This window comes from Aethalodelphis obliquidens, unplaced genomic scaffold (genome assembly GCF_003676395.1).
Source record: "Aethalodelphis obliquidens isolate GAN/ISIS:26980383/991018 unplaced genomic scaffold, ASM367639v1 scaffold53, whole genome shotgun sequence".
Lineage (NCBI taxonomy): Eukaryota > Metazoa > Chordata > Mammalia > Artiodactyla > Delphinidae > Aethalodelphis > Aethalodelphis obliquidens.
The window spans coordinates 5,739,477-5,766,143 of NW_020837997.1; the positions used below are offsets into that span (position 1 = coordinate 5,739,477).

General features: G+C 57.6%; 2 protein-coding genes across 2 annotated transcripts in view; one reads left to right on the plus strand and one right to left on the minus strand.

Moving 5' to 3' along the window:
- Positions 1–9,605: 9,605 nt before the first annotated feature.
- On the plus strand, positions 9,606–14,434 carry NANOS3 (nanos C2HC-type zinc finger 3). The gene is made up of 2 exons (XM_027086045.1): positions 9,606–12,841; positions 14,107–14,434. The coding sequence occupies exons 1-2, from the start codon at positions 12,382–12,384 to the stop codon at positions 14,172–14,174; spliced, it is 528 nt and encodes a 175-aa protein (XP_026941846.1). The 5' UTR covers positions 9,606–12,381; the 3' UTR covers positions 14,175–14,434.
- A 1,416-nt stretch (positions 14,435–15,850) lies between these two features.
- BRME1 (break repair meiotic recombinase recruitment factor 1) overlaps positions 15,851–26,667 on the minus strand; it is a 19,819-nt gene continuing 9,002 nt past the window's right edge. Inside the window, exons 6-9 of the mRNA XM_027084964.1 lie at positions 23,330–24,616; positions 19,564–19,652; positions 17,412–17,504; positions 15,851–17,021 (exon numbers count right to left, since the gene is read on the minus strand). Of these exons, the coding sequence (XP_026940765.1) occupies positions 16,868–17,021; positions 17,412–17,504; positions 19,564–19,652; positions 23,330–24,616 (1,623 nt within the window). The 3' untranslated portion in view covers positions 15,851–16,867. The remainder of the gene's footprint in view (positions 17,022–17,411; positions 17,505–19,563; positions 19,653–23,329; positions 24,617–26,667) is intronic.

The window sequence follows — 26,667 nt, forward strand, 5'->3', positions numbered from 1 at the left end:
CTGAAGCTTCCCATTCCCACCTGTCCCCCAGGCCTCTGTCCTAACCCAGGCCAATGGATAGCCAGCCACACTGGTCTCCCCTCTGGCCCTCTGCTTCTACCCGTGTCCCCATTGCTGTGTGCACGGCCTGGTGCTCGTGACCTCATACTCCTATTATATCTGCTATATTGTGATTCAGGCAATGGTTACACAGCTCTATGCATTTGTCAAAACTCATAGAATAGTATAAGGGCTGAATTTTACTCTATGTAAATGATACCTCAATAAACCTAACTAAAAATTAAAACCCTCCAAACCTTCCAGCCCTATACTTATATCCAAACTCTTCACTGGCTGTCAAGGCCGTGCCTCAACTCACCTCCTCCAGAAGCCTTCCCTGATTGCACCTCATCCTCCAGGCTGGCCCCATGCCTCCCCTATACTCCGTTGTGCTTCTGGCTTTCAGCACTGAAAACTCTTCATTGCAATCAGTTAGCTATGTGACTATCTGCCCCACCCGACAGTGGCAGGAGGGTGCTATGTCCTTTTTGTTCCCCAACATGCCAGGAACATGGTAATTATCAATACGTCCACGCAACAGTCTGAGACTCTGCTCTCAGTGCCCCAACAGTGATCAAGTCAAAGCTTCCTGCCCTGAGGGAGCTGACATGTGACTAAAGGAGTCAGACAAGAAACAAGAATATGCAGTAAAACATATAGTGTGTTCAAAGGTGATAGGCCAATGGAGAAGAAAAAATAGAGCAGGATAAAGCAAGGGGGTCTGATTTTAAATAGGGGGAGGGGGTCAGGGAAGGTCTCACTGAGGAGATGATATTTAAGCAGAGACCTGAAGGAGGTGAGGGAGGCAGCCACGTGGGTGGGTATCTGGCGGAAGAGAGTTCTTGGCAGAGGGAACAGCCTGTGCAAAGGTCCTGAGGCCGGACAATACCTGGTGTGTTTGAGGAACAGTGAGGAGGCCCATGTGGTTGGAGTAGAGGGAATAAGGGACAGAGCAGAGGAGGTGAGGGAGGGAGGGGACAGGATAGAGTGTGCGGGGCCGCAGAGTGGACTTGGGCTTTTGGTATGAATGAAATGGGAGCCATGGAGGGTTCTGAGTAGAAGAGGGACTAAGGTGTTCACAGGTGCCCTTGGGCTGCGGTGGAACAGACTGTGGGAGGTTGGGACAGGGAGAGCAAGGAGGTGGCAACTGCATAGGTCCAGGGGAGAGATGATGGGGGCTCGACCTGCACGGGGGCTCTGGAGAGGGTAAGATTCTAGGTGCCTTTAGAAGGGACAGTAACTGAATTTGTTAATGGATTGCGTTTGTTAAGAAACGTTTTGGCCCGAGTAGCTAGAAGAATGGAGCTGCCATTTCCGGATAGGGGGAAAATTGTTGGAGGAGCCGGTCTGTGTTTGAGTAAACTAGCTCCCAGCCCAGGCCTCATAGGGACCTGGAGCACCCTCCGCCCAGACTCCAGTGGAGTGCCGAGGAAGGCATGCTCGCAGCCTGGGCCTTGCCTGGGGCATACATCTGGGCACACATGGGCCCTGCCCTAGACCCCCACAGCCAGGCCTATCCACCCAGAGCCACAGCCTTGGGGGTCCTTGGGGACTGGGGCTCAGGGACTGATGGAGCTGAGAAGGGCCTTCTGGTTTACACACCCACCAAGCCTACATCTGGGTCCCTGAGGAGACCCTCAAGGGGACAGGAGGGACATAGGGTGAGAAATCTCTCAGGGAGAGGTTCAGGAAGGGCCACTGCTGAGTCACAGCCGTGGGTCCCCTATGAGTCAGCACTGGCAGGGGCCCCAGGAACTGGGGGCTGGGGTGGGGTGGGGAGGGCAGTTCCCACGCCAGAAGGAACCAGGCGGCTTGGGCACTGGGGCTTCCCCCACTGACCCTCCCATCCTGTGCTGGGCTCCAGGGGCTATTCAGAGGACTTTGGGGTAGGGGTGGGACTAAACACTGGGCCGGGATCCAGGAATCCTCTCTCCTGGTCTGACCCAGTTCAGGAATGCAGAGGCTGCCTGCCAGCCTGTGTTGCAGCAAGAAGGAGTAGAGCTAGAGCTTAGAGTGACACGGACATATATATACTACTAAATGTAAAATAGCTAGCTAGTGGGAAGCAGCCGCATAGCACAGGGAGATCAGTTCTGTGCTTTGTGTCCACCTAGAGGGGTGGGATAGGGAGGGTGGGAGGGAGACGCAAGAGGGAGGAGATATGGGGATGTATGTATACGTAGAGCTGATGCACTTTGTTATACAGCAGAAACTAACACACCATTGTAAAGCAATTATACTCCAATAAAGATGTTTAAAAAAAAAAAAAAGAGAGGGACCACGTGCGAGTGAGGCCTTGGTCGGGATGTCAGTTCTAGGGGCTTTATTTAAGAAAAGCTCCTTTCTTCTGGAGCCCCTGCATCTTGACAGTTGGAGATTCCAGCCTGCGGGGTCCGGGCAGAGTCTTCAGCTGCTGGGATGTGGGGAGGGCTGGGAGGAAGAGGGAATTGAGAGCCAGCCTGCCCCCACAGCAGGAGGGCTCTGGAGTCTGCTTCCCCCTGCTGGCAGCTGAGGGAAGCTCAGCAGGCCAGAAAGCTGGCGGGAGAGCTTCTTCAAGCCCATCCTGAAAGCAGATGAGGAAAGGCCTTGGGGAAATTCCCAGCTCTGCAACCTACAGGCTGTGCCTCCCTAGGCAAGAGGCAGTCCCTTTCTGGGCTTCAGTTGCCCATATGTAAAAATTACAATATTCACTTCATTGGCTTGCCAGGAAGAGTCTGAGATGATTGGGACTGAATGAATAAATGTATATTCCAAAACAACTCCCTCCTTTTCAGTTAGAAGGGGGAGGCTACATAAGAGACATCAACAAAGCTGTCCCCACCCACGGAGGCCCAGTTACTACTTACTCTCATCCTCTTCCTTGCGTGGCCCTCTCTTCCAGGGAATTATCCCCCATTTGCGGGGAAGTCAGGTATAGAGTAGGGCTGAACCCCAATAGCCTCTGGTGGGTCCTGGGGACATCCACCCTCCTGGACCAGCTGGAGCTTGGCTTTCTGGGTTGAAACCTGAAGAAAGGGGGGAGGGTATGGGAAAGGGAGACTTGTCAAGGAGAAGCGAGACAGGACTGTGGTGAGGGGGCCCAAAGGGGAGGGGCATGGCCAGGTGGAGCAGGGCCCCGGCCCACAAAGGTTAAGGCCTGGGCTTGGGGGTGGGGGGCTCGAAGCTTTCCTTTACCCCTTTTCAGACTGGAGTGGGGGAGAAATAAATCAACTGAATGAGAAATCTGTCAGCTGAGTCCCAGCCAATGGAAGGTCCGGCTGGTACCACAGTCTGCCCTGAGGTGACCTCTTTCCACCAGTCGAGGTGGCCACAACAGGCAGGGATTGAGTGTATTGTTAGGGAGTATTTGCGGGGGGGACCTGGAGGAATACTCAGCCAGTGTACTTTTCCTACTGTGTGTGCCCATGTACGTGGTGTGTGTGTGTGTGTGTGTGTGTGAAGATGGGGGCTCCGTGTGAGCAATTCCAGGAAGCCAGAAGAGCCCCACCCCATGGTCAACTTTTGAGTCCACTTCCTGTATGTGACCTGTATACCTAGCCTGTGTGTGTGCCTACACCAGATGGTCCCAGGCACACATATGCCCAAGTGTCCCTGTATGTTGTGTGTCCTTGCCGACCCCTGTGGCCCTGGGGACCTGCCCGGGGGTTTTGTGGGTGTGCGTGTTGGTTCTATGGATTCCAGTGTGCCTCTACCCTTTGTACGTGAGTGATTGTGCATATAGTTGTGTGCCTGTGAACTTTGTGTGTCTGCGTGTGCCCCTGAGACTGTGTATGGTCTCTGTGGGTTTCTGTTCTGTGTATATATCCGTGTGTTGTGTCTGTGTATATATCCATGCTGTGTGTAAGGGTGTTCCCATGGCTGTGCACCCGATGAATGGGGAGCTGTGTTGGTTTTATGTTTACACCTGTATGTCTGTGTACCTTGTGTATGCCCCTGGGCCTGTGTGCATGCATGTGTGTGTTCTGGGGCCATTCCTGTGAGTCTGTGTATTTGTGTGCCAGTATTTTCCGTGTGCGCCCCGGGATCCTCTATGTACTCTATTTCAGTTCTGAGGACATTCCTCCTGTCCCTTGGAGGTGGTGTGTGTCTGTATCTTGCATGTGTCTGTGTGACCCTGGGTGTCCCTATGCGTGTAGCTGGGTTTCATGGACATCCTTGTGTGGCGGGTGCTCCTGCGTGTCCTACAATTTCCTCCGGTGGGGTTGTGTCTGGAAGCCCCTTGCACACCCTTCCCTGTGTTTGTGGTCCGTGTGCCTTTGTGCGCGTTTGCTCCCCGTGCGCCTTTCAGGTCTGCGTGCATCTGGGTTCCTGCGTGTGCCCGTTCGCGCCCCCGTGTCCCCTGCGCGGAGCCCGGGAGCTGCGTCCTGGAGCCCATGGGCATCCCCTCTTGTGTCCCGGTGCGCCTGGCGGGAGGCCTCGGGGCGCACACGGCCGCGGCTGGACCCACCGCCCGGCACGACGCGGGGAGGAGGGAGGGGGCGGCGGCGGCGGGGAGCGCGGGCACGTCACCGAGACAGACAGGCGGGTGGGCGGGAGGCGGCGGCCGCGGGTTCGAGCCGGCGCCGGAGCACCGCGGCCCCCTCCCCCTGCCCGTGGCCTGGGGAGCCCCCGCCCAGCCCCGGAGCCGCCAAAATGCAATTTCCCGTGCAGGCGCCTCGGCTCGGGGGGCTTTTCCGGGAGGGTTTTGGACAGGAGAGGGGAAACGCGGAGGCGGCCCCAAACAAGGTGAGCGCGGGCGCCGGGCGGGCTGGGGGCGCGAGCGGCGCGGGGGCCGCCCACGGGGAGGGGGCGCGGCCAGGCGGGGCGGCGGCGGGACCCGGCCGCAGCCCCCTCGCGCACCTGCTCGCGGACGGGGGGCTGGCGACCCGGCCTCTGCAGCCCGGCCCTCCATTGTTGCGGCGGCTGGGGAAGGGGGGCGGGGAGGCCCCGGCGGCATCTCTGTGTCTCGCCTTCCCGGAGAAGGGGCCCCGGGAGGACCAGACCCCTCCACAGGGGACAGACACACAAGTCCCGAGTGAGCGGGGGCCGCCGCGGGGAGGGCAGGCCGAGATGCCCCTGCGGGGCGGGGAGGCATGACGAGGGTCGTAGGGGCAGTGGTGCCCAGGCCGCCTGACACCTGACCGCGGGAGCCCTGGGACAGGGCGGCGGCGAGCTTTGTTCTTGGGGGCGCCGAGCGGGTGGGGGCCTCGGATATCCGGGACCGGGAGAGGCTCCCGGCTGGCGCGCGCATTCGGGAAGGCGCTCCCGGCCAAGTTCACGGCCGCGCAGGCCTGTGCGGGCCCTGCCGAGACCGATCCCGGCGGGGGCCTCGCTCGGGCCTCGCTGCGGCCGCGGGCCCGGGGCTGCAGCGGCGCCGCCTGCCGGAGCCCCGGAGCCCTCAGTGGGCTCCCCGCCGGCTTGTCATTACCGGCGGAGGCTGCAGGGTATTTACTGGGGCGAAGGTTTGCTAACAGGATCACGCCCTCCAAAAGTGGCCACAAAAAGGAAAAATGGCCCGGAATCCCACTGCTGGGGAGCCCTTTTAAAGCGACAGGGCGCCTTTCACAGGGCCCTCGCCCTGGAGGGCATGAGGTGGGGGGGAAGGGAGGAGGGGACGGAGAAGACCCCTCATTGGCTGATGGGACCTGAGAAGTGCCCCCCCACCCCACTACATTTAAGTTCCCCCCATTTCCTTTCCCACCGATTCTCCACCTCCCTGGACGGCTCACAGATACATTTACAGAGTCACAATTAGATATTCCCAAATCGCTGGTGAAGACCCCCAAATCCACACCCTGTACTCCGACGTACCTCATCCCCATTATTACTCCCATCACCTGCAAGAACGCTGATGCACACATGCACACACACAGTCACCCATCATAACACTGCCACGTGGGCACACACATCACCCACAATGACGGGGACATCCAGGACTGACACCCGTGAAAACAGTGCCACACAGAGAAATGAAGCTGCCACCGACCGTGGTAGACACATCCTTGCATATAACGCTGACACACACATAGTTTTCCACTGCACCCACAGATACTCCTAGGCTCACCGTCCCATGGGCACCCATGGGCTGTCATCCAGAGTAATTGTGACAACCACAGATAGGTAAATGCTCCAACAGAGGTACATATAGACACCATTATTCACAAGAACTTGGACATGCACTCCTAGATGTCCATGTGCCCGCCCGGGCAAGGACACACCCACAGTCACCCAGGCAACCTGAGACACATACACACAGATGGTACAAGGCCTGCACAGATGCTTGACATCCTGACATCGGGTTATAGTATTCTTGACCTACATACATACAGTTAAACTGACCCTCCTAGACACCCATTACAACTCTGTCACCCACAAACAGATATAACACTCCAACAGTACCTACACCCATAGTCACCCACCCTGACACTTGATTATACCCTTGGACACCTACAATATCACTGACCCACAGACAGACACAATAAAACATGTGCAGTGAAAATGACATACAGGAAAAGGACATAGGAACATGCAGAAATCCACAGTCACCTGGAAGCCCACAAATCCAGCACTTGCTTACTGAGCCTCTGTTATGTACCAGGCACTGTTCTAGCACTGGGGGTGGAAGAGATGAAGATCCTTACCCTCCTGGAGCTGAAGTTTTAGTGAGGAGGGTCAGGGGGCACCATAATCGGATGACACAAACCACAGTCACCCCCAGTGACACTGACAGACGCCAGACACCCACGTACACTGGCTCACACATCGACTTGCAATTACCCACGGTTAGCCTGACACACAACCAGAGTCACACTGACATCCATCCATACACAAACAGCAGCCCACAGGAGTGCCGACATGCACACGCACAACTGGCATAGAGACAACTGCTCACTGTGGCACACACCCGCCTGGACTTACAGACACCCACAGACCCCCTAAAATAGCCCACCAGAGTAGCTCAGACCCCCAAGCCCATCACAGCCCCCCAGTAACAGGCCCATAGGCAGCTGCTGCCTGCGTTTTTGCAGACGGAGCCCACAAGCCTCAGTAGAAGTGTCTGAATTTCTCATCAACCTGCCCCAGGTCCCTCCACAGCCCCCAACTCCAACCCAGGGGAGCATTCTCGCCTCCCCCAGCCCTGGCTCTACGTCTGGTGGTCTTCAGAAGGAAACTCAGGCTCCTGGCCGACTGGCCGCCCCCAGGTCTGGGCAGGACAGACAAGCCCCTTGTCTGAGGACACGGAGTCAAAAGCCTGAGCAGCTGGCAGCGGAGAGGAAGCTGGGCAGACGGCCCGGGGAGGGCGGGGTGGGAACCTGAGAGGCCATACAGGTATCATGGAAATGAGGGGCCCCTGCCCGCCAGTCTAGACAGCCCGGGCCATCAACAGGACCCCACAGGAGGACCCCTACATACACTGCTACTGCATGTTCCATAATGGGCTCTTTGTCTGCCAGGCCCTGAGCACCTCCTCCCCATGTGCCCCCCCAGGTCCTATGCACACACACAAGGGCGCAGACACAAGGACAGATGCACACTGGGACACACGCAGGGACACACAAGCCACTAGACACCCCCTGGAAGCCCTGCATCTCTGACCTCATGCTGCCCCCCCGCCCCGGCCCTGCCACCTTGTTCTTCAACTTGACAGCAGAGCTGCCTCCATCCATTGCCTGCCCATCTGGCTCCACTGAGACCTCTCACCTCCGACCCTGACCCCCAGACCCTGTGCCAGCTGCCCTGCCTTCCCGGAGCTCAGGATGGGGGTCGGGGTGGGGATAGGCTCAGGGTCAGCATGGCTTCTGCCAGGCTGCCCACCACCCCAGTCATTCTCAGCCCCCTGCCCAGACAGACCCTCCCAGCTGGGGTGTAGGGTCCCAGGAATAAAGATGAGGAAGAAGCAGGCCTTGAAGGGCACCCCTGCTTTGCTCCAGGGCCCGGGGTTGGGGGTGGGAGGAGACAGCTCCCTGCCTCCTGCCCTGCTGGGCTGCAAAGTCAGACTGGAGGCCCAGTCAGCCCCCAAGAAGGCCTCAGGACACTTGGTGGGAGGAACAGTCAGCGCCCTGCTTGAGGGCCCCAGGTGCAGACAGTGAGATGCAGACAGACCAGAGGCCGCCTTTCACCAAAGGGCAGCCCCCGACATGTCTGTCCTACAGGTGGACAGACAAAGAGGGGAGATCAGGTGTAAAGGACCAGACACACACAGGCGACCCCAGACAGCCAGAGACAGCGCACACAGCAGGGCTGGGGACCCAGACAAATCCCCGCCTGTGAGGGACACGGTCAGACCCAGACAGGAGGACCCAGACAGACACCGAGGGCGGGAAGCCAACACTTACCAAGACGAAGGGAGACAGACCCCAGGTTGTGCCCAGACAGCCCCTCCCCCATAGGATGAGTCTGGGCACTGCCCGCCTCCCACCCCTCCCCTTGGCCCGAAGCCCCACCCTCTTGCCCTAGCCCCACCTTCACTGGAACTTACCTCCTAGGAAGGTCAAGGTCACAGCCCTCCGGGAAACCTGTGAGGAGGCATAGAAGGCGCAGCGGTGTCATGGGGAGCCCCCCACCCCGCGCAGTGTGGCCAGAGTGCCTCGTGCCTGATGACCCCGCATTCTAGCCTCGTGGTCGTTAAGAACAAAGGCTTTTTAGGAACTGCCGAGAGAGTTCTGTTCCAAACTCTCAGAGCCTCATTTCCTCATCGATAAAATGGGTATTCTAATAATAGGGTGATGCATATAAAGCATTATTATTATTACCCCTCCTCTCTCCATATTCTGCTTGTTAGGACCACCATCTGCAAAGCAAGACACCCCCCACATGCTCCCTGAGAAGGTCCTGGATACCCTGTGCCTGAATGGGGCCCTGCAGGCCGGGTGGATGGGCCATGGGAGAGGGCGCCCCACCCGGAGCTCCAGACAGGGGTGGGAACGTGACTGGACCCCGGCCCAGGGTGGGCGAGAGGACGGGCTCTGGGGAAGGGACTCCATGAGGTGGGGAATTTCAAGGGGCGCGGGTCTTGCGGGGGACGGGCTCCGAGGGGGTCCGGTTTGGGGGAAGGTCGTGCAAGGGCGGACCTTAGCGGGGTTGAGCTCCAGGGAACGGCCTTGGGGACTCCGTAGGGACGCGGTCCCTGGGGGTGTAGGCAGGCGGACTTTAGAGATCCTAGACGGCGGGGTTCTGGAGCCTTGGGCGCTCCCAGAGCCAAAACTAGATGGGAAGTCTGCAGTGGGGGGGCCCTGAGGGCGGGGCCCCGGAGCGGGTCTTAAGGGAGCTGGGCTCTTTGAGAACCGGCTTAGGGGGCGGGGTTTATGGAGGTTGAGTTTTGGGGGCGGGCTACACGGTAGTCTATCTGGGCGGGCTTTAGAGGGAGGGGCCTAGGTTGAGTTGGGGGCGGGCTACACGGTAGTCTATCTGGGCGGGCTTTAGAGGGAGGGGCCTAGGGACGTGCAATTTATGGGTGGGCTTTGAGGGGGCGGGTCTTGGGGGAGGGGCCTGAGTCTGTGGCTTCTGAGGGGCGGGTCTCTGGAGGCTGTCTCTAGGTGGGGATCTCGGGGGTGGGGCTTCAAGGGCTGCGCTGCCTCAGGCCGCCTCCAAGGAGGGTCGTTTTGGGGTTCACTCAAGCTCAGCACCCCTGGGGGCCCTAATCCACGTTAGGGTTACGCCAGGGGATTCATCCTTTGGGACTCGATATTGCCCTCAGTGAAATGGGAGGGGACAGGAAATTTGAAGTCCCCTCCCAGACTGTCCTTGGAGGGCCCCAGACCCAGGTGGGGGGCGGTCTCCCCTGAGACTGCGCCTAGGGGCACCCGAGGGGGCGGGCACCCAACTCTGCGCAGCCCCTGGAGGGAAGGACTGGGGGCCCTGTTTGCGGGTGAAGAAATGAGGAGCGGGCAGCATCTTGACGCAGTCAGAGCCGAAGCAGGGATTTGACCGCAACCCATTTCGAGGCCCGAGGGTGGGCGAACCCGCACCCCGCGTTAACGGGGCAGCCCTCGCGTGTCTGTGCGCTTGGGCGCTGACCGCCACAAGGGCCTGAGTTCAGATGCCCGAGACCCTGCAGGCAGGCTGGCAACCTGTGGTCCTCTGTGGTTCTTTTGCTTCGCCCCTGTCCAAAGTCCCGCAAGCGGACCTGTGGGCGGGGCCTGCCTGGTAGCGGCCCCACTGCTGGCCCGAATTTGCAAAGTGGAGACTGACAACCCCTGGGGGTTCTTGTGATTCAGAAACAATTGTGCCCGGAACACGATGTAGCTCACCGAAGGAATTACATTGTATTAAAATGTTTTATCTCTCTGTTGCATCGATGCCTCCGGGACAAGAACCATTTGGCAGCCAGACATCTTGGGGCCACTAGGAATCCCTCCTCTGCCTCTCACTAGCGGTGCCCTACGGTCCTCAGTCTCCCAAACTGACAAACGGAAGTAATATGCACCTCTGAGGGCCGTTTTGAGGGTGCTTTGGGTAAATGCATGAAAAGCTGAGCCCAGCGCCCAGTACTGCTATATTTACATAGCAAAGGCGACATCAATATCTACTGTTGTTATTATTTATCTCCTGCTTTTTCTGGTTCCCGGAGCAGAGAGTTGGCACCTAATAACTATTTGCTGATTTAATGATTCTATAAGTTCCTTATTCCCTCCCCTCTCCCCTCATCCTATCCAGTTCCCTCACCCCCACCCAGCCTCCACTCCCCAAGAAGTTGCCAAGGGTTTGGGGGAACATTCAACCTGTCGGTGAGTTTGGGCAGCTCAGGCAAACCATCGACCGTTGAGTGGACCCCGAGGCCTGGAACTGCCGTCCACCCATCACGACCCCCACCTTCCAGATCTGGGGGGGCCAGGGGATCCTGAACACATCCCCTCCCTTAGGCCACAGCAAAGGTCACAATCAACATTCATTGTTGTCGGTGGGTTGTGAGGACGGAGGCCAGACCCACCGAGGGATGAATGTCACTGTGTCTGGGCCGGACACAGCCTAAGGGGAATGGGATGGGGACAAAAACCCCACCCTGGACTCCCCCCCCAAAATTGCTCAGCCAGTACCTGACCCTGACCCCAGCCTCTCACCCCTTGGTGAGGGCTGGTGTCTGGGATCCTTACAGACACAGGCTGGATTTGGAGAATAAATCCTGGAGGGTTGGGGGCATGAATCACAGGCTCAGGGCTGGGCAGCTGGGAAACCTTCGTGAAACCGATTAGTGAGGCCCTGCTTCCAAAAGGCTCAATAGAGTTTTCTTGAATGATTGAATGAGTGAGGTGGGTAGGCAGCATAGCACCTCTTCTCTGCCTTCAAGTCCCGGGCCCAGGTTTCTCACCCTCCTTGCCTGGTACCGGCAGACCCCTGCTTTACCTTCAGTTGCCCACCTAGCACCTTGACGCCAGTTGATCCTTCCACCTGCCCATCTGTGTGCCCCACGTGGGTGACTCCTGGGCAAACCTTATCCTCCAGAGACTGAGCTGAGCTCTCATTTGAGGGGGAGATCAAGGCACTGGCGAATGCTACGGGTCCCCCCATTAGCCCAACTTGTGCCTGTGCTCTGCTCCACCCCCTTTCCACCCCAGGACCAGGACGAGCTGGTCCTAAGGCTCTCCAATACCTAAAGTTCCGTTGGTAACTAACAGCGTGGGGAGGCAGGCTTTTGTGCTTGTCTTTGTGAATAACCCCAGGGGCAGGTGGTTTCATACCCCAGTCTGTTCATCCATTAAATGCGGGATCCACTGAAAAGTGGTGTGAAAGCTCCCTGAGGGTGACCAGAGCTGGGAGCCTTGGTCCTTAACCCCCCACCCCATAAGGCAGGCCCATTCTCCTTCCGAAGACAGTTGGAACATCAGTAGCTCCCCAACCCTTCCCAAAGAGCACAGGGGTACCCGGCCCCTCCCCCAGCCCAGGAGAAGGAAGAAAGAAGTTACTAAGTTACTGGCTACATCAATGCTAGTCTGTCGGGTGGGGCTTCCAACCCTCCCACCCCCATCACCCTGTGGGGCAGGAGAGGCAGGCAGGCTCTAAGGAGGGGTCGCCCTCCCAATGCCCTCTGGGTGGGGTGTGTGGCTCCATATTACTGGTGCCCCCTGCAGCCTGTGTCTTGTCACCCCCCCTCGCCTCCAGCCCCCCCAGAGACCATGCATCCCCTTGGCAGGTGCATTTTTGGGGGAGCGGCAGCAAGCCCCCCTGTGACAGTAAGGAACCTCCTACAGCCTGCTCCTCCCTCTTCACACCCCCTTGGAGGTATAAGGAGGGAACTGACAGCCCAGACTGCTCGGCTCCAGAGAGGGGAAGGGAGGGTTAAGAAGGAAGGTGTAGAAAGACAAGCTTTGGGGCGGCTGGGTTTCTTCTCTCTCTGCCCCTCTGCCTGGCACACGGTGTCCAGCCATGGGGAGCTTCAATCTATGGACAGATTACCTGGGTTTGGCACGCCTGGTGGAGGCTCTGCGTGGGGAAGAGGAGCCTGAGATCAGGCTGGACCCCCAGCCAGAACCAGTGCCAGGACCAGAGGAGGGTCAGACACACAGCCCGGAATCCTCACCAGCTCCTGAACGCCTGTGCTCTTTCTGCAAGCACAACGGCGAGTCCCGGGCCATCTACCAGTCCCACGTGCTCAAGGACGAAGCTGGCCGGGTGCTGTGCCCCATCCTCCGAGACTACGTGTGCCCCCAGTGTGGTGCCACGCGCGACCATGCCCACACCCGCCGCTTCTGTCCGCTCACCGGCCAGGGCTACACCTCCGTCTATAGCTACACCACCCGCAACTCGGCCGGCAGGAAGCTGGTCCGCTCGGACAAGGCGAAGACGCAGGACTCCGGACACTGCCGAGGAGGAGGTGCCTGTGCAGGTGGCTGGGGGAACTCGAGGAGGGGGGGTCTGCCCTGGGCTGAGCCCCTAGGGTCCTTTGTGAAGTGGGTTAACCCCTGGGGTCACAACCCACTTCAGAGGGTTGGGGGGTGGTAATCCATGTAGACAGCTTAGAGCAGTATTCTAGAACTGTCGCCCTATGCTGGTAAGCTGGGAATGGGGTCCCCTGTGTGGCCTTGGGCGAGGCACTCTCCCTCCCTGGGCCCGTAAGGGAAACACCATCCTTTTCCAGGCGCGGTGTGATCTAGCAGGGAGGCTGTGGGGACTACTGGTGGGATCTGGGGATAGGTACAACAGGGGCTCCAATCCGGCTTGGCTCGTGGGAACTGTGTGACCAGAGGGAAATGGCTCAGTTAGAGAAACTGAGCCTCCCTTGTTCACTCATTCACCAGATAGTTTTTGAGGCTTGCCGGGTGCCAAGCGCTGGGCTGGGCTTGGCCCGCTGTGGTAGATGGGAGAGTGAGAGTTAAAACACAGGCATGGGGGAGTCTAGAGGAAGCACCTGATCCAGGTGAAGGGGTCCAGGAGGTCTTCCTGGAGAAAGCGATTTCTGGAAGCCTAATTCAGTTTGGTGGAGCGCTGAAGTGGATCCCAGGCAATGGGGCTCGTTTAGGAACTTCGTGAAGTTCGGTGTGTCTGGGATAGAGTATGTGTGCATGTATGTCGGAGGAGAAGGTGTCAAGAGATTTCAGGGATGGCACAAGGCCTATCAGACTGTGAGCCCCTGGGGAAGTCACCGGGTGGGAGTACCCCTCCCTATCCCGGCAGCTGTGCAGTGAACATCTGTTAGAAGAGACTGCCTCCAGGAGAAGATAGTACTCCCTATGAGGTCTGACGAGGTCCAACTGGGAGAGGTGGGAAGCTGAGGGGACGCAAAGATGATGATCTCAGAGTCTTCCTTTTTTCCCCTCAAGTCCGAGAGAACAGGAAAACTGGCCTCCGCGGGCGTGCGGGGTGGGGGAAGCCCTCACCAGGATATTGGCACAGAAAGGCTGCCTGAGGCCGTCCTCCCAGGAGGAGGCAGCACGGCAGGACTGAGTTGGAGTTTCTGCGCTTTGTGTCTTGCTCTGGGTCCCATCTGGGGCTGCCCGGGGCCGGGAATGTCACAGAGGGGTGCTATTCCAGAAATAGCCTGCAGGTGGCGCCAGAGCCATGGCAGCCCTGCAGGTTGAGTCGGTACTTCCGGAGAATTGAATCATCCGTTATTAAATGTTTTTCTCCTCCCCTTCTGCTTTTAAAATCCAGGTTCCAAAGGTGTCGGGAAGCCTAATGGAACTACCCCCTCTTCCTGCTTACCCTCCACTTCTGCCTAAGGAGGCTGGAGCGGGCAGGACGGGGATGCTGCCTTCACCTGGGGTTGGGGACCCAGGCTCACTGGAGGCTGGATTTCAGGGAAGACGCACCCTCCGAGGATCCATCCCTAGGCCCTGCCCCCAGCCTGAGGGCCTGGCAAAGGAGCCCCGTCTGGAAGCACAGCCCAAATGGCGCCCCGACCCCCTCACGGAAGGAGGTGGTTCTCAGGCACCCCAGCCCTCCTTCCCCAGCGCGGGGCCCCCAGTCAGCTCTCAATAAATGTTATGAATGGATCCGCGTCATAGCAGGCCCGGTCTTGGGACAAGGTAGCGTGAACTGTGCCGATGGGGCTGGGGACCCTCCTCTCCTGGCTCATCCCTTGCCCCCACGTTGCTCTGACCTCCACATGCTCCAACTGCTGTTTGGATTGCCGTTTACCCTGGGGCCTTGGGGTGAGCTGCTTTGTGCTGAAAAATGGGAGTGGGCACCACAGGTTAGCTACGGGGTTCTGAGGGGTCGCCCCAGCCTGGCACTTGGCTGCTGGGTTGGCGTCATGAGGCTGTTTCTGTGACCCTTCGTGTTTGCAGACTCTTCCAGCCACCCCTTGCATATTGACAATATCAGGTGGAATCCCCTACCCTGGAGGTGGGGGCCTGACTTGAGGAAGGGCAATGGAGAGACAGAGGTTCCCCCCCATCACTGTCCTCACCTAGGAGGCTCTTACTGAACGTTTAGGTCACCATCGATGCCCCAGCAACTGGGGGCCATGGAGTCACACGCAGGCTCTTCAGAGCAAGGGAAGGACTTCTGGGCTGGGGCAGGGGCGGGGTGGGGAGCTGCAAGGAATGGGAGTATGTCCGGAGGGGGCTGGGCCAGGCGAGGCCATGGGTAGGGGGCACCAAGGAGGTGATTTGGCTGTGCTTAGGCAGGAGTGGGTGTGGGGTGGACATCCATCCCCACCCAGGAAGTATGATCTGGTCCTCCTGGGGAGCTGTGCTTGGGGGGATCCCCATCCCATCTGCCTCCTGCACCCCTACATCTTGTTCACCCAGCCCCCCGGGGGCAGCAGATGACAAGTGCCTGTCCACATCCCTCCCCCAATCTGAGGGCTGGCCTGAGGGCCCGGTCTCCACCCTCAGCTGACAAGGTCTCCCAGGGTTGAGTGGGGGCAGGATTTGGACTTCCACTTGAACTGGGACCTGAGGCCACCCAGGAGGAGGGCTGGGGTGAGCAAGGGATGGGAGACGGCCCTTGAAGACAGCCTGCTGCCCAGGCTTGAAGAGGAGAGGGAAGGAGGAGAAAGACACAGAGGAGGCTTCTTTAGCAGCCCCAAGAGTTTCAGATTGAGTCAGGGGACACGATCCCCCAGCCACCCCCAGGTGCCTGCAAATGCTAATTGTATAAGCCAGAGCCGCTGGGGTTTGAGACACAGGGAACTGGGCGACTGGGCACGTCCTAGAGGGTTCAAGGAAGTAGCTGCACATCCAGCAGGCAGAAGGGTTGGGGGACCCTGACCCACCTTGCTCCCTCGCAAATGGGGTATCCCAGGGTATAAAAAGGCAGTGGGAGGGGGCCCTGCCTTGGCTGTAGGAGTTAGGGTGCAGGAGCCACAGGCAGAGAAACAAATTAAAGTATTGGGTGTGGTCCATCTAGTGGTGACCTATTTAACAGAAGCACGTCTTCTGCAAAATGGGTTTCACAGCAGCACCCTGGACTGCTTATGACAGTGTGACATCACTGGGGCTGTGGTATGGTTTGGTGGGGTGGCGTGTGCAATGCCTGCCCTCACCACCCTCCAGGCAGTAGCTGTGTCTGCATCAGTAACATTCCCCCAGGGTTGCCTCCTTCCGGGCCAAGGCCTCCAAGCAGCTTGTCCCATGGAGGACAGGCAAAGCCATCTCAGCACTGAATACAGACTCGCAAACTCCAGTTGGACAATCAGTCAAGGTACTCTGTGTACTTGGATTCGTGCACACAGCCACCTGCTCCTGAGTCCAACACACTCAGTACTGCATGGGGGACCCCTGGATCCAACAGTAGCCGAACTTGTCTTCCCAGGGAAGAGGAAAAGTGGAAGTCAGAGGAGAAAGAGATGGTTAAGGGAGGTTTGTGGGCAAGATATCAAGGAACTGAAAATGCCTCAAACCCCAAACAACAGGTCAGGAGGTCTGAGGTCTGGCTAGGGAATCATTTATTAATGGGCTTCCCAAAAGAAATAAAATGGAAATCCCGAGAAAAAGAAGGGTACAACCAACAAAGCTAGCCCTTTTCCCCTCCAGGAAAGAAACAAATTCTGAACCTTCCATAACCTCCGCTAAGGAGCTGAAATTTGCAAACCCAGATAAACATCTGGGCGGCTCTGCAGGCCCCCCCCCCCAGCTTCCTGGGGCCCCAGCCCCCCTCTCTGCCTCCAGCTTCCAGGCCTCTGCCACCGGGAGGAGCAGGTTCCCTCCCCCACGCGACCCCCTGAGGGAGGCTGCTGAGGACGGCAGGGCCTTTTCTGTTTCCCATAGGAAGTTGACTTCCAGGTCAGCTGAGGGGAGGTTTCTGGGGCCCACCAGGACTTGCTGGAGCATCTCCGATGGTAACAAAATAACAGGGGGCACACAGGGGCCAGCAGGCTTTCCGGAGTCTGCTGAGGGATTGTTTCCAGCTGTCTGGCAGGAACATCAGGCACTTCTGGGGGCCGTTGAGCTTGTACGAGCACACACACCTACGAGTCCCTCCAGGACTGCTCCCCTCGAGGGAGATTCCCAGCCCCCTTTGGTGTGTAGGCTGCAGGGGCCTTCCCTGCCGGCTTTGCTTTCTGGTAGTAGTTGAGGCGCTTGAAGGCCTCCAGGTCCCGGTGGGCGCTCATGATCAGCCGGCTGTGTGGGAAAGGGTCTGAGCTGTGCTCCACCTCGCGGCAGAGTGGGACCATGCCTCACACTCGGGCACATGCCTCACACCTGCTCACACAGGCTCACACCCTCATGTGTACTCAAAGGTCACACACACACAGACGTGCACACGTGCATAATCAGAATCTACCTGCTGCAGGGCAGGTTGTGACCCTTCTAGCCTCTCTTCAGCACCTAACAACTCTGCGAGGGACGGGGGCCCAGGAACGGTGGAGCTTCCCAGAGGCCCCTCGCTGGGGATCCCGGGCCCACACTGACACCCCAGGATCGCTGCTGTACTGGGCCCTCCACCATCCTCCCGCGGCCCCATCCCCTCCACCCATCCCGGGGACTTGTGGATCCGAGCCCAGCCCTTACTTCAGGTTGGAGAGCTCGATGACGAGGCCTCGCACGGTGTCTGTTGCATCCTCCATCCTGGTGGCTTCGCAGGTCTTGATCCCCATTCGGGTCCTGGTGGGAAGGGAGAGAGGGCAAGAGGCCTGACCTCACTGGACAGCTCCACCAGACTCTGCCCTGGAGGGCTTTGCTGGGCCTCGAGCTGTCTTCTCCAGAGATGAATGCCTTTGACAGTCATGAGGCCACCCTGGGCACAGCCCTGATGGCCGACCCAGCCGGCTCTACTGCTGAAATCACACCGAATCCAGCCACTTCCCCCACCGCCGTGGCCCTTGTCCGACAGCTGCCACAGCCTCCCCGACCCCCAGCTCCTGCCCCTACAGCCTGTCCCCACTGTGGCCTGGGGGGCAGGGGAGGGCGTGGCAATGGAAAGCCAGCCTAAAGCCCCTCCCCAAAGCCCTGCATCATTTGCGCACCTCCAGACCCCAGCCCCTCCCTCCCGTCTCCGCTCCTCCCTGCTCCAGCCACACTGAATTCCTGGCCATTCCCTGAGCATTTCTTAGGGCTCTGGAATGTTCTTTCCTAAATGTCTCCTCCTTGCGGGGGTGGGGGGGTGGAGAAGGTGGGAGGAGGGAGCCCTCTCCATCACCACAGGTTAAAATTTTAACCCCTGCCCTGCTGTCTTTTTCTCCCCAACACTCTGCCGTCTGACCACCTAATTTGTCTGTCTCTTGCTCACCACTGCTCTGACCCCCAATAGGTGGAAGCTTCATGTTTTGTCCCACGCAGCCTCCCCAGTGCCCAGAGCAGTTCCTGGAAGAGCCGGCATTGGCGGGCGTCAGTGTCTATGGAAGGGGTGGATGTGCCTCTGTACCAACGTATCTAACGGGTGCAGCCTGTGGTGGGCAGGGGGTTGCCCAGCTTGGCAGCATCTCCTGGGTTGTCACTATGGGAACCCTGGTTCTGCTCCACCTGCCTCAGTCACCTTGAGACGACTGGCCAGTCCGGGCCTCAGTCTCTTGCCTTTTCTCCCTCAGCCATGGGCCACAGAACCAGACCCTGGGACCCACCTGGGGGCTTCCAGCCATCCATGGAGGCCGCCGGAGATTCATCCAGGAATCTCCCTCCTCTTTGCTCAAACAATAGTGGGGCCACTTTGACTAAACTGCCTCTGGTCCCAGGGCGTGCCTGTGTGTGTGTGTGGAGGGGGGCGCAGGGGGTGGGGCAACAAGAGGTACAACAGGTACTATTTACAGATGTGTGTAAGGGCAGAAGGTGGAAGCACGGCCTCCCTCTCCCCTGAGGGGGAGGAGAAAGAGGAAAGAGACAGACTCCCTAACCCTCCTCCACACTTGCCAGACAGAAACAGAAGCTTGGCCATAAATAATCAATAAGCCGCCACTCTGCAGAGAGGCCAGTTCAGGTTCAAGGTAACGGGAGAGGACTGTCGCTCAATGCTAGCCACCAGCAAGGCTGGGAGACAGGAAAGGTGATGGACTGTGAGAGGCTCCGGGGTGGGGGGAGAGGACCCCCCCAACACACACTCAAACACACACACACACACACACACACACACACACTCCATAAGCTGGAGGAAAAGCACACCTGGTGCCTGCAGGAGGGAAAGAAGGTGGGCTGCCTTGGGGAATAAAATCAGGCAGGAAATAAGATGCGGCAGGTCGGAGACTCTGGAGGGCCCGAGGATGCCAGAGAGGGGATGGCCCCTGTGGGCCAATGGTTCTTGGCCCTGTCTGGGTCCACTCCCCCTCCATGGAGATTCAGGGAAAGCTCTGGACCTTCTCTCCAGAAAAACGCACAATGTGCATTAAAACAACCACAGAGCTGGGGGCATCATCCCAGGGGTTCTTGAGGAGAGATGCTGGCTTGGGTGCAGGTTGCTGACGAGTTCTCCACTCGCGGGGAGCAGGGGACATGGCTGGTTTGAAAGTCGGGGCTTAGCAACCTTACTGGACCGAGGAAAGTGAGGCCCCTCGAGGCAGAGCCAGGGCGACCTCCGACACTCTCATCCACAAAATGGGAGCTCAAAGGGCTGGGGGGAGGGAGAGCATGGGGGCTCTAGTGCCAGGAAAGCAGCCACTCTCTCCCCTCCCAGGGACAAAAGGAGGACTCCTGTCAAGGAAAGCATTCTGGGGTGGCCTCCCACCCTGCCTACCTTGGTTGGGCCTCAGCAAGGGAGCCTCCATCGGCACGTGGGCTGGTGCCAGGCCAGCAAGGGTCCAGCCCGCTCCCTGCAGGAGACAACTGGAAAGACAGAGCATGCACACCTGTGAATGGCCCAGCTGGGTGAGCCCTGCATAGGGAAGGAAAAGTCAGGCAGGGGGGGTCTGGCTTCTCCTCTGCCACGCCAGGAACACCGAGGCTGGACTCCTGCAGAGGAAAAGTGGTGTGGGGGACAGATGCCACGACGGCCAGACCTACGGACCACAAGCCCGGGCTGCTCTCACCCTCCCTCTTTGGAAAGAAGGCAGAAGGGCGATACTGGGCCTGACCCTGGGGTCCCGTCCCGGCCCTGCGCCTTTCGACAGGCTGATTTGTACTGGTGGGCGGCTCCATCCACACGTTCTCTCCCTGACAACTGAGGAGTGGTGCTGTCTCCAGCTTGTCCTGCAGTATCTAGAAGGGTACAGAGAAGACCCTGAGTGGTGGCGACTGTGGCGAGGTGGGCATCTGGCATGGAGGGAAAGAGGTCGGCTAGATAGGCCACAAGTTTCATGTCAGGAAGAGATTTTGCAAATGTATTTTGAAGGGAAAATTCATAATTGATAGGGGAGAGAGCCAGATAACCCTGAGAAGCTTAAATTTCTAAATGTCAACGGTGGTTTAATTTTCATGGAAAATGTCAGGCTCAGTCGTGGAGGTGACATACGTCCTTCTGAAAAGAGGCAAAGAGGCTGAAATGGAGCGGCCGGCCCAGGGCTGTTGGGCCTTTTCTGAGGACACTAAAGTCCTGGGGTGGCAGATGGGGTGAAGGGCTTGCGCTCAACCTGCAAAGGGTCCCTGAATCCAAAGGAACAGACGTGAGGAACTGGCTGCAGCCCGGCGGCTCTCGCGTGGGGATGACTCCGCCTCCAAGACACTTAAGTGTCCGAAACCACTTTTGGTTGTCATGCCCGGGGGAGAGGGAGCTCCTGGCACCTGGGGGTGGAGGCGAGGGACACTGCTCAAGCCCCTGCTGCGCACAGAATGGTGATCCAGCCCCCAACACCAGTAGTGCCGAGGTTGGGAAGCCTGCTCTAGGCGATACAGTTTCTCCCGTGCACCTGGCTGACTTTCACGGAGGCAACTCTGTGACTTAAAATACAATTTGAGGGCTTCCCTGGTGGCGCAGTGGTTAAGAATCCGCCTGCCAATGCAGGGACACAGGTTCGAGCCCTGGTCTGGGAAGATCCCACATGCCGTGGAGCAACTAAGCCCGTGCACCATAACTACTGAGCCTGTGCTCTAGAGCAAGCGTGCCACAACTACTGAGCCCACGTGCCACAACTACTGAAGCCTGCGTGCCTAGAGCCCGTGCTCCGCAACAAGAGAAGCCACTGCAATGAGAAGCCTGTGCGCCGCAACAAAGAGTAGCCCACCCTCGCCGCAACTAGAGAAAGCCCGCGCACTGCAACGAAGACCCAAAGCAGCCAAAAATAAATTAAAAAAAAAAAAACAATTTGATGCCACGGATTCACCCAACTCACGGCACCATTCTTGGTCATGAGGGATAGTCTCTTTCCCAACAGGTACCACGGCTCCCACCAGGGTTGTGTCAATGTCATGACAAAGGCGGTGCTTGTATTGAATGTGTGGGGACCACGCCTGTGGGCTGTGAGAGGGGCCTGGGAGTCAGTGTTTTAAATGACACTGCTTGTGGGCAGAGGAGGGTTCCACCGGCCCTGGGGTGAGCACCACGTCCCCAGGGAGCCGCAATGAGAAGAAAACACCAAGTGTTCCTGTGATGGCAGCTGGGTTTGAAGCCAGTCTGTCACTGCTGTGAGACCCCAGGGCCCCTCCTCTGAAGCGGTGCTCACAGCTGTGCCACAGTGAGGTCGAGGGCTGCTCTCTCGGTCCACCTGCGTGCCGTTCCCATGTGTCCCTGCCCACAGGGCTTGCCCGCACCTTCCATGGGAACCTGTGCCTGGGTTGCCCCGACTTGTTCAGGAACGCCCAGTGTCAAAACAAAACGTGCCTGGGCGCCCACAGCCTTGTCAGGGCAGTGCCTCCTCTCCCAGCAGGGCTGTCCACCCCAGCTGCTGCTAGGTCCCCCGCACTGGTGCTGCCAGCTCCTCGGTGATTTCAGAGTGCACTCACTGGTGGCAGGTCTGGGAGGGCTTGCTCCTTTGCCCTCTGGGCGCCACCCAAGGTCCCAACTGCTTCCCCAGCCTTATCCCTCAGCCACAGCCCAAGAAGCCAGAGACTGGGGATGACTTAGCTCTTCTTTCCAAGAGAGGGGTTTGCATTTTTCAAGGGATGCAGCTTTAGTTATAAAGTTTCAGCTCTGCCCAGCACCTGAGTGCCCACCTCTCCCGGCGATCGTGTTTAAACACTATGACCAAACCGCGGTGTGACTCGATTTCTGTGCTCTTGCTCATCTGGTGATCACAGCAACGTGCAATGGGTGGTACAAGGAATTGGGGCCGGGGCAGGGAGGGCCGGGTCTGCAAAGTCACCGGGTAGGCCTGTGTCACAAATGACCCCTGGCCATCCCTTGGGAAGGCAGCGCCTGAGACCCACATTAGCTCAACCCAGTCACATCCCCCTCTGCAGTGGGAACAGCTGGCTTTCTTCGGCTGGGCACCAGATGACATCCTTTGCTTGTTTGGGGGCTGTGTCGTATGATAAGACTCTTTTAAGTGCCGAAATGACAGGGTACAAAATGCTCACTCCGGGAGAGGCAGGTGGGAACGGTGCTACTGAAAACCTCATGGGGGCAGGGACCATGCCTGATCTGTTCACTCCTGGCATAGAGCGGACTCTCACATCTTAAAAACATTTTCAAACAACCAATAAAATGAAGTTTTAAAACAGGGACAGCCAAAGAAACGGAGGCCATGTTTGTGAAGCGACATGGGCTCTGCGTTCGTTCCAGGACGGAACAGTTGAGGCACAGCTGCAGAATCAGGCCAACCTGGGCACAGACCCAGGCTCCTCCCCTCCTGGCTGCCTCATCTGGGGCAGGTGCCCAACCTTCTTCAGCCTCTCAGCCACACCCAGTGTGTGAAAAGAGAACCACCTACCTATCAGGGCGAGGCTGCAAAGCACTTAGCTCAGGCTCAAGTGCGCCAGCAGCCAGAGATGCAGCGCTTCCTGAGGGGGCGGGGCCAAAGCAGGGACTGCCACCTGCCCTGACAGGTGACTGCCAACGGCCAGCACAGGCTCAGCAGGCAGATCCCTGAAGGACGCAAAGCCCCTAAAATTCCAGCAGACGAATGAAATTCCATGTATGTGTCTGAAAAAGAATTGTATCTGGGCCCCCAAATGACCCTAAAGATGGGCAAAGGTTCTTTCCAGTGGGGGAATGAAGTCCCCGCCCGCAGGCCCAGGTTTGAGGTCACTGGCTTCTTTAGGTCACCCCATCTGGTCTGTGACCCTCCATACATCCCTCGGGAACCTCCGGCCAGAGCAGGGCACTGAAGGGTGGAGGGGGCAGGTGCACCAGGGGCTCTCCCTGGGCTGACAAAGCACATGTATGTCACATCCCGGGGCTCTTCAGCTCTCACACAGATGGGCCCCTCATAGAAAGGCAGGTCTATCCTCTCCAGAATATCACAGACTCCACAGCTGCTGAAGCTGTGACTCAGACCCCTGGACTCATCTGCTGTACAAACAGATGGCCACGTGCCCACCTTTCCCCCACTACCGGGTGGTTTGGGAGGGCTTGTGGCCATTTGGCACCTATGCTAGGACATCTCGCTGTAACTCAAGGAAGCTCTTACCTGTTCAGGTGGGGCTTCAAAACCAGGGGCTTCCAGAGCATCCTGTGTCTGGCTGTCCGGCAGGAAGTAGAGTTCCATGGCTGAGGACCCCTCCCAGACAGCCTGCTCTGAAGAGTCAGCAGGGTGCTCAGGCTGGCCTGCCGGGCTTGTGTGGGCATCTGGGCTGCCCTGACGTGCCCCAGCATCCTGCGGAGGGCCGTCCACTGCTTCTCTGTACGCTGGTGGAGCACAGGCTCCGAGGGACAAACCGCGCCCCTTGAGGTCTTGTTTGTGGCTCTGGTTCCCTAACTCAGCTGCCTTTTTAGCCACAGGTTGTGATAGCAAAGGCAGCAAGCACATACCTCCCAGCCCTTCTTGATCCGGGCCTGGTACCTGTGTCTGACCCACATCTGGACCCATTTGCAAGGCTAAAGGGCTGGAATCCCCAGCACCTATTGTGGGCTCTTGGATCTCGTGAGCCGGAGCCAGGGAGGCTGCAAGGCCCCCCGGGACATCATCAGGGGGCTTGTCTTCCCGCCTTGCCTCCTCTCTGCCTCCTGTGGTCTCCCCATTGAGAGGCATGCACCCGAGCAGGGCCCTGCTGTGGCCTCCATCAGGAGCCTTCCCAGTGGGAGAGGCAGTCACCCTGGCGTTGACTGTCCCGTCTGGCCCAGCCACCCCCAGAGCCCTCTGTTCTGGCTCCGTGGTGTCTGTGCTCACACCTGCGATGACAACAGCCCCAAGGCGGGAGCACCTTGGGCTGCTATAGCTCCCCTCTGCTCCCCCGCCAGTCCAGCTGGGCGTCTGCAGAGGCCCAGATGGGCCCTGGGCTGCAGATCTGGGCTCTGGGCCCAGGATGCCATCTTCTTCCTCCTGGCACTCCTCAGGCAGCTCAGCTCCTGCTTCCCCTCGGGCACCTCCCTCCTGAGGGGCTCCTTGGTCTGGCTCCTCTTCAGCATCACTGCCTGGCAGGTGCCCTTTCTGGCCATGATCACCTGGAAGCCAACCCTCCTCCGTGCTTCCACCATCTGGCACGTTGGTCCCATGCTTTGACAGGTGGTCCTGGCTGTCCCTCTCTGAGGCCGAGGGCACTGTCCCCCACTCCAGAGAGGCAATGCTGGAGGCCAAGGGCTGAGGATCCCCATCGCCAGGCACAGGCGTCACAGGGTTTTGGCCGCTGGGCTCGGGGCAGGCGCTGTCTGCCTGGGTCTGGTCTCCTGGGTCCCTGGTCTCCTGGAGGGCAAGCCCTGGGGACTCCTCTCGAGGCTGGCTTCTGGCCTGCTGGGCACTGGGTTCTGGCAGCGTTTCCTGAGGAGAGAAAAAGACTCAGCCTTGGGCCTTCAGTAATCGACAGCTCTGAGGATTTTTCTACTCATTACTGCCCCTGTACGAAGTCTCAGAAGCTGCACGGATGACAGTGCGCCCAAATAGGGATCAGTCCCCATGCTGGGCAGAGCTTCGTGCCAGGGGCTAGAGGGGGAACCGGAAGCACAGGAATCCCTTTTTTTTGTGGCCACACCACACATCACGTGGAACTTCCCCAACCAGGGATTGAACCCCCACCCCCTGCAGTGGAAGTGCGAAGTCTTAACGACCGGACCACCAGGGAAGCCCCAGGAACCCCCCTTTCTACCAGCTCCTTCTCCCCACCAGCACCAGGCACGTGGAGGCTCTCGGGAAGATCAAGGATATAAAAATCAAGGAGGTCCTGTGGATCGCACCAGTGTCAATGTCCGTTGCCTGGTGCTGCCAATGGACTACAGTTATGTAACATGCTACCACCGGGGGATGCTCGGGGAGGGCACACGGGGGCCTCTCTGCACTGTTTTGTTTTTAATTTTGGTAAAATACACATAACCTAAAATTCACTATTTTAATCATTTATTTTTTGAAGGAAATGATCTTTTTAAAAAAAATGTTTATTTATTTGTCTGCACTGGGTCTTAGTTGCGGCACGCGGGATCTTTCAGTGTGGCACGGGCTCTGTAGTTGCAGCGTGCGGGCTTAGTTGCCCCATGGCATGTGGGATCTTAGTTCCCTGACCAGGGATTGAACCCGCGTCCCCTGCATTGGAAGGCGGATTCTTAATCACTGGACCACCAGGGAAGTTCCCACCACTTTAATCATTTTAAAGTGTATATAGTTCAGTGGCATTAAGTACATTCACAAGGTCGGGCAACCATCACCACCATCCATCTCCAGAACTCTTTCATCTTCCCAAGCTGAAACTCTGTCCCTATGAAACACTAACTCCCCACTTCCCCGGCTCCTGGCAACCCCCATTCTACCTCCTGCGGAATCAGTAGAATTTGCCTACTCTAGGGACCTTGTATAAGTGGGATCATACAGTATTTGTTGCTTTGTGTCTGGCTTATTACACTTAGCGTAATGTCCTTCAGGTTCATCCATGTGGTAGCATGTGTCAGAATCCCTTCCTTGGGACTTCCTTGGTGGTCCAGTTATTAAGACTCCATGCTCCCAATGCAGGGGGCACGGGTTTGATCTATGGTTGGGGAACTAAGATCCCACATGCTGCATGGTGCGGCCAAAAATAAAAAAAGAATTTCTTTTTAAAGCTGAATAACATTCCGTTGTGTGAATATACAGTATTTTATTTGTTCATTCATCTGTTGATGGCTACTTTGGGTGCTCCCACGTTTGGCTACTGTGAATAATGCTGCAGTGACCATGGATGCACAAATATCTGTTCCGTCATATGGATATACCACATTTTGTTTATCCATTCATGCATCGATGGACACTTGGAGCCATATTGTTTCCTTTTTTTTTTGTATTTTATTTTTTTTTATACAGCAGGTTATTAGTTATCCATTTTATATATATTAGTATATACATGTCAATCCCAATCTCCCAATTCATCACACCACCACCCCCCGCTGCTTTCCCCCCTTGGTGTCCATACGTTTGTTCTCTACGTCTGTGTCTCAGTTTCTGCCCTGCAAACCGGTTCATCTGTACCATTTTTCTAGGTTCCACATATATGCGTTAATATACGGTATTTGTTTTTCTCTTTCTGACTTACTTCACTCTGTATGACAGTCTCTAGATTCATCCACATCTCTACAAATGACCTAATTTCGTTCCTTTTTATGGCTGAGCATACTGTTTCTGCAACCTCCTCTGAGTCCACATAATGCCCTGGAGATCCATCTAGGTGGTTATGTGTATCACACCTGTTTGTTCCTTTTTTATGGCTGGGTTGTGTTCCATGGTGTGGATGGACCATGATTTGTTCAACCATTCACCAGCTGAAGGACATCTCGGGTGTTCCCGGTTGGGGGCGATTACAAACAAAGCTGCTGGGAATGCCCACCACTCACTTTTTTTTTTTTTTTTTT